General features: G+C 40.6%; 1 protein-coding gene across 1 annotated transcript; it reads right to left on the reverse strand.

Moving 5' to 3' along the window:
• Window positions 1-2,538: 2,538 nt before the first annotated feature.
• On the reverse strand, window positions 2,539-5,654 carry LRRTM1 (leucine rich repeat transmembrane neuronal 1). Its single transcript, XM_082243779.1, has one exon. It carries the CDS (start codon window positions 4,533-4,535, stop codon window positions 2,877-2,879), a length of 1,659 nt encoding a protein of 552 aa, XP_082099905.1. The 5' UTR covers window positions 4,536-5,654; the 3' UTR covers window positions 2,539-2,876.
• Window positions 5,655-6,449: the final 795 nt, after the last annotated feature.

Here is a 6,449-nt window from a genome sequence, read left to right on the forward strand (position 1 = left end):
AGGTAGAACTACAAGTCCACGTGTTAGGGTTAGAGGTAGAACTATAAGTCCCAGTACAAATACCAGCATAAGGCCTGGAGCTACAAGTCCCAGTCTTAGGGTAAAGGGGGAAGTCCCATCATTATGGTTAGAAATGGAACTTCCATTTTTAGCATTAAGGTTAGAGGTGGAACTACAGGTTCCAGCATTAGGGTTAGAGATGGAACTACAAGTGCCAGAGTTAGGGGTAAAGTAAAGGTGGAACTACAGGTCCCAGCATTAGGGTTAGAGATGGAACTACAAGTCCCAGGTTTAGGGGGTAAAGGTGGAACTACAGGTTCCAGCATTAGAGTTTGAGATGGAACTACAAGTCCCAGGGTTAGGGGTAAAGGTTGAACTACAGGTTCCAGCATTAAGGTTAGAGATGAAACTACAAGTCCCAGGTTTATGGGGTAAAGGTTGAACTACAGGTCCCAGCATTAGGGTTAGAGATGGAACTACAAGTTCCAGGGTTAGGGGTAAAGGTGGAACTACAGGTCCCAGCATTAGGGTCAGAGATGGAACTACAAGTCCCAGGGTTAGGGGGTAAGGGTGAAACTGCAGGGCCCAGCATTAGGGTTAGAGATGGAACTACAAGTCCCAGAGTTAGGCGGTAAAGGTGGAACTACAGGTTCCAGCATTAGGGTTAGAGGTGGAACTACAGGTTCCAGCATTAGGGTTAGAGATGGAACTACAAGTCCCAGGGTTAGGGGTAAAGGTTGAACTACAGGTCCCAGCATTAGGGTTAGAGATGGAACTACAAGTCCCAGGTTTAGGGGGTAAGGGTGAAACTACAGGTTCCAGCATTAGAGTTTGAGATGGAACTACAAGTCCCAGGGTGAGGGGTAAAGGTGGAAATACAGGTCCCAGCATTAGGGTTAGAGATGGAACGACAAGCCCGAGAGCTAGGCGGTAAAGGTGGAACTGCAGGTTCCAGCATTAGGGTTAGAGATGGAACTACAAGTCCCAGGGTTAGGGGTAAAGGTGGAACTACAGGTCCCAGCATTAGGGTTAGAGATGGAACTACAAGTTCCAGGGTTAGGGGGTAAGGGTGAAACTACAGGTTCCAGCATTAGGGTTATAAGTGGAACTAGAAGTCCCAGCCTGACCCTAACTGCCAGACAAGGCACAGCATTTCACCATGGCCAGTAATGAAAGGCCAAATCCCAGTATGACTCTTAAGAGCCTGGTATTAAAGCACAGTCCAGGGCACACTGGGATTTGTGGTTTCCCATCAGCTCTAATTTGTAATTCTAAGCACTCCCTATATATCAAACAATATGGCTAGGCCAATGACACAATGTTGGGACTTGCAGTCCCAAATCTCTTGCAAATGTTGCATTACCAATATATAAAATGGAGGATGAAGTTGGCACTTGTCGTTCCCCAGCACAGGCAATGGTGGCACTTGTCGTTCCCCAGCACAGGCAATGGTGGCACTTGTAGTTCCCCAGCACCTGCATAGTGAGCACATTTCAGTGATAACTCCAATCTTGGCTATAGAAAAATCCACTATACATTGTATTACTAATGTGAGCTATTCATTGACAATAAACTCAGAGGTCTATTTATAAAGCAGTGAATGTCACTGCTGGAGAATCAATCACTGCCATGAAGATTCACCAACAGAGAATGTTTGCGGAATGTCAGATTCCCCAGCTTTATGAATATACCCCATTAATGGTGGACTGGATGCATTGTGGATAATGGCTTGCCACCTCCCTTTGGTTGTAGGATTTTCTGATGATTCTCTATAGAAACTAAGGTTCTTTAGCCCTGTATTCTCTACTTTCTGCCACAATCCTACAGAAAACACTCAAAATAAAACCAAAAACTGAAAACTGCACTTTGACCAAGAGTACAGGAACTGCACCGAGTCGTGATTTAGATCTATGATGCCAAATAACACATAGAAGGTTGGGATATGGATTGTATAGGCTATAAAGGAAATCCCTATGTGCAGCAGTGGTTAAGATACCAACAGGGACTAAAAAAGGCTTTTCTATGCCCAAGCTCTCTTCTCTTTTTTTTTTTGCTGCAGTCTCAAGCAAAAACCATTTGCCCAAATGCAATATCGTCAACTATTCTTTGCATTTGATTCAACGCATGTCAACGGTCAACAGGTGATTCAATGATTCCCAATACAACCTTTTGGAAAGTCTACCAACTCTTTGATGATAACCAACTAAGTAAAACCAATTTTTTTTTTTTCTTTTTAATTTCCTCCTATCCAATCTGCAGTGCTTGCCTACGCAACGGCCACCGCAAATAATCCAGAGTTTTATTGCAGGGTGAGCCATTAAAACGACCAGCCATTGATCCATCTATAGCTAAATCAAGGCTGCTTTATTCTCCCTGTTGCTGGGGGTGCCACACAGCCAAGAAACTGCAGATGAAGAGGAAATGAGATTTATGTTCTCAATGACATTGATTTACTTTGAACATCACCGTGCAAAGGAAAAAGAACATTTTTTTAAAAAATATTGTAAATGCTATTTTATTATTTTTTTTTCCTTTTTAAACATTGTAGATTACAAAAAAAAATTTCAACATGGTACCTTTTTTTTTATACACTCTTAGATTCCTGAATATAGACAAATCTTTGTACCATTAGAATATTTTTTTGTTTTTTTTTTTGTTTTTATCGATTTCATGTCCTGAAGGTTTTTTTTTTTTTTTAAGACACAATAAAGCTAAAAGGTCAAGTTTTTTTGATTTTTTTTTTTTTTTTCAATAGATTCCCCTTTGAGTATCAAGTCAAGAGGTGCAAAAATATTCTCTTCAGCTGGTCTATATGCCATCGTTATTTGGTTGTACAGTGTTTTAAATCCCTTTATTTTTTTTTGTGAAAGACATGGTCACACCTCACATTCCCTGGCAGGTTGCTGGTGACAAGAACAGGAACCATATTCATTAATAATTACCAGGGCTCCTTCAATGTGATTGGGTTTGTAATCAACATAGTATTCCTGGGCAGACATAGAAGCCATCTGATGCATAGTCTGTTTTTGCTTTTGCTTCCTACGCTGTGTCACAAAGCACTGCCTCAACTGCCGGAGGCTGGCTGGGAAACACTTCCAGCTAACATACAACATCAAAACCACAATAAGAAAGGAAAAAATCAGAGCCATAGTCCCGGTGACCACCTTGTGAATCTGAATGGTGTTGTCCGCAAGCTCGCTGGGTAGAGTAGCCATCAAGATGTCCGTCGTTTTTTCCCCTTCGGTATCCTGTATGTCGTAGGGGGCAGTAGTCATGGTGGGGTTGTTATGGGCATTTTTGTCACTGTTGTTAAAGAAGGTGATGATGGCATTGGGGCTAGTTGGATTAGTAGGGTCCTCACATAAATGAAAGGCAAATACAGCATCCAAAATTTCCTCTCCTTGGGCATACTCAGGGGTGGTGCAAAACATGTTGCCATCACAGCGACCTTCGAATTTGTTTAACCAAGAGATCAAGGCGCAGACGTTACGCCCACAGTCCCAGTTGTTCCCGGACAGGGTGATACTGGTGAGAGATTTCCAAGAACTCAGAATTCTAGGATCGATATAGGTGAGGCGATTGGAATCAAGCTGTAGGGATTCCAGATGAGGTACACTTTCGAAAACGTGAGGTTCGATGTATTCGATCTCGTTCCCAGAGAGATCCATTTTGGTGAGCTTCCACACCCAGTCCAAAGAGTTCACCACTATGGTGACTTTGTTCTTTTTCATAAAGAGAGAATGTAGCGAGAGGAGCCTGGGAAAGTGAGCTAAATTAACTTTTACTAAGTCATTGTGCTCCAGGTGAAGTTCTGCAAGTTTGAATAAGCCTGCAAAGGAGTTGCGGGCCAGGCTCTTTAACTGATTGTATCCCAAGTCCAGAAACTCGAGGCTGCGACAGTCCTGGAAAATTCTTACTGGCACAAACTTGATGGCGTTGTGGCGCATCTGTAAACTCGTCAGTTTGCGTAGCCCGTGAAACAGATCCGGTGCCAGGGACTGTATGTTATTGTTTGACAAATCCACACTGCGTAAGTTTGGCATGGGTCGGAAAGTATGGTTTGCTAGTTGTGTGATTTTGTTGGAGCTAAGTGTGAGTTCTTTGACCCTACGCAGTTTTTGAAAGGCATCCCCCTCTATTGTGTCTATGTGATTGTGATCCAGATAGAGCCACGTGAGTTGAATGAACCCAGTGAACTGTCCATCTTGCAGCTCCGTCAAGCTGTTGTACCGCAGCGACAAGCCCATCACGCCCGATAGGTTGCGAGGCAGCTCCGTGACATTTTGTGACTCGCAGTACAAGAACCTGCCCTCGCAACGGCACACTCTGGGGCAGCCACTGCTCACCAGTGGAAGCATTTTAACAAATATGCCCATTGCACACAGTATTAACCCAGGGGGCTTTCTCAGCATCCAGTTTAAACAGAGACCAATGAGAAGGAAATCCATTAGCAAACACGGTTCCAGTTTTTCCCGAGAATGTCCATTGAAAATGTCTGCAGCTTCTACATCATATTTCAGTGAAATACATGTCATAGGTCAACAGAGGGACTTTTTTTTTCAGCATGCAGAAATCTTGGCAGCATTAAAGGTGATGCAAATTGGAAGGTGATTGGGTTTTGTTCATGATAAATGCTGCAGAAGAGAGGGTGGTGGTCGAGGAGGGGGGGGATATCTTTCTTCATGAAAGAATTTAATTAAAAAAGTATCTTACCCACCCTTTTCCAGAGAGTGACAAGCTCCATTCAGCTGCTTCCTTTGTGTTTTGGGTTAATTATATGCCGAGCTAAAAAAGACCCCTCTGTGTACAGACATACAGTAGCTTTTAGCCTTTTGCAAAGTCTGGCAAGGCTCACAATATCCCCCTTTGCTTCTTCTCAATGAGCTGAAAGAGAAGAAGGGGGGGTGGTGATGGTGGGGGTCCGGTTACCTTTGTAGCTGACTTGTAGAACCTTCAAGTTGCACAACAAGGAGCTTGATCCCCCTCTTTTTCAATGCCCGTCCTTTTGCCTCTGCGGTGATTACGGTGTCATTCTGGAAAGAACTCCGAACTCTCTTTGCTAAGATCTCCACAGCATCAGGCAAGGCTGCTCAGTGTCCATCTCTGAAATAATCGTTCACCAGAAGCAACCACAAGAAAAAAAAAGACAGATCGCCATCCAGTCACTGAGCAGAAGACCGTAGATTCATTCCGCTAAGTCCCCTCTTCTGCATCTAGTTGATTAGTTGACGTTTAAAGCGAAGAAAAAGAGGAGCAAAAAAAAAAAAAAAAGAAGGAAGACAAGCGAAGGATTCCTTCTCTTCTTCAGCTGAGCCAGTATGTTGCTAAAGCATGCAGAGGCGCCTCTTGCACACTGAGTGTCGTAAGCTGGTCATGATTGTATGCTCGAACAGAGAATCTCAGACATGGGCAGATTGAAAGGGGGTGGGCATTAAACCAACATTTTAGTGAACCAGTAAAGTAATATATGTGCCTTGCTGATGAAATGGAAAAGACTTTAAGCTTCTCTTTCAATGCCTTACACAAAAATCATCAACATTAAGGAGGAGGAAGGAAAAGAAGAAGAAGGAACAGAGCAAGATTATCTTATTTTAATGCATGCTCTTGCATTTATGACTGCACCTTCTGCAATGGATTCTTTTTAGGCTTTTCATGCATTTATTTTCATTTTTTGGGGGGGGGGGGGGATAATGCTTATGACTAGGTAATGCATATGTGTTTAATTTTGGGTGGTGGTTTGGAAGATAGATAGATAGATAGATAGATAGATAGATAGATAGATAGATAGATAGATAGATAGATAGATAGATAGATAGATAGATAGATAGATAGATAGATAGATAGATAGATAGATAGATAGGATCAAAGTGATGGGTTGGATTCATCAATAGACAGAAAAATACATAGCTAGAAAGATTTTGTGTTGTGTATGTATAATAGTCATTTATTTATATATATATATATATATATATATATATATATATATATATATATATATATATATACATATATGTATATTTTTTTACATGTATATTAAACATCATATAGCCGTGTACTGTATATATATAGATAGATATATATCTATATCTATATATCTATATCTATCTATCTCTCTCTCTCTCTATATATATATATATATATATATATATATATATGAGTGTGTATTAAGCATTATATAGCCTTATATTGTATAATTTTACATATATATATATATATATATATATATATATATATATATATATATATACATATATATATATTTAACTCTCTCTCTCTCTCTCTCTCTCTCTCTCTCTCTCTATATATATATATATATATATATATATATAATGTGTGAGTGTGTGTGTGTATTAAGCATTATATAGCCTTATACTGTATAATTTTATTATATATTTTTTTTTTTTTGCATTAACATATATTGATTACAAATGGTATAAACATGTGAGCAT

Source organism: Pelophylax lessonae (genome assembly GCF_965119305.1).
Source record: "Pelophylax lessonae genome assembly, chromosome: 1".
Lineage (NCBI taxonomy): Eukaryota > Metazoa > Chordata > Amphibia > Anura > Ranidae > Pelophylax > Pelophylax lessonae.

Coding starts and splice junctions, on each gene's coding strand:
- LRRTM1 (XM_082243779.1), bottom strand. CDS start 4,535: ATGACATGTATTTCACTGAAATATGATGTAGAAGCTGCAGACATTTTC.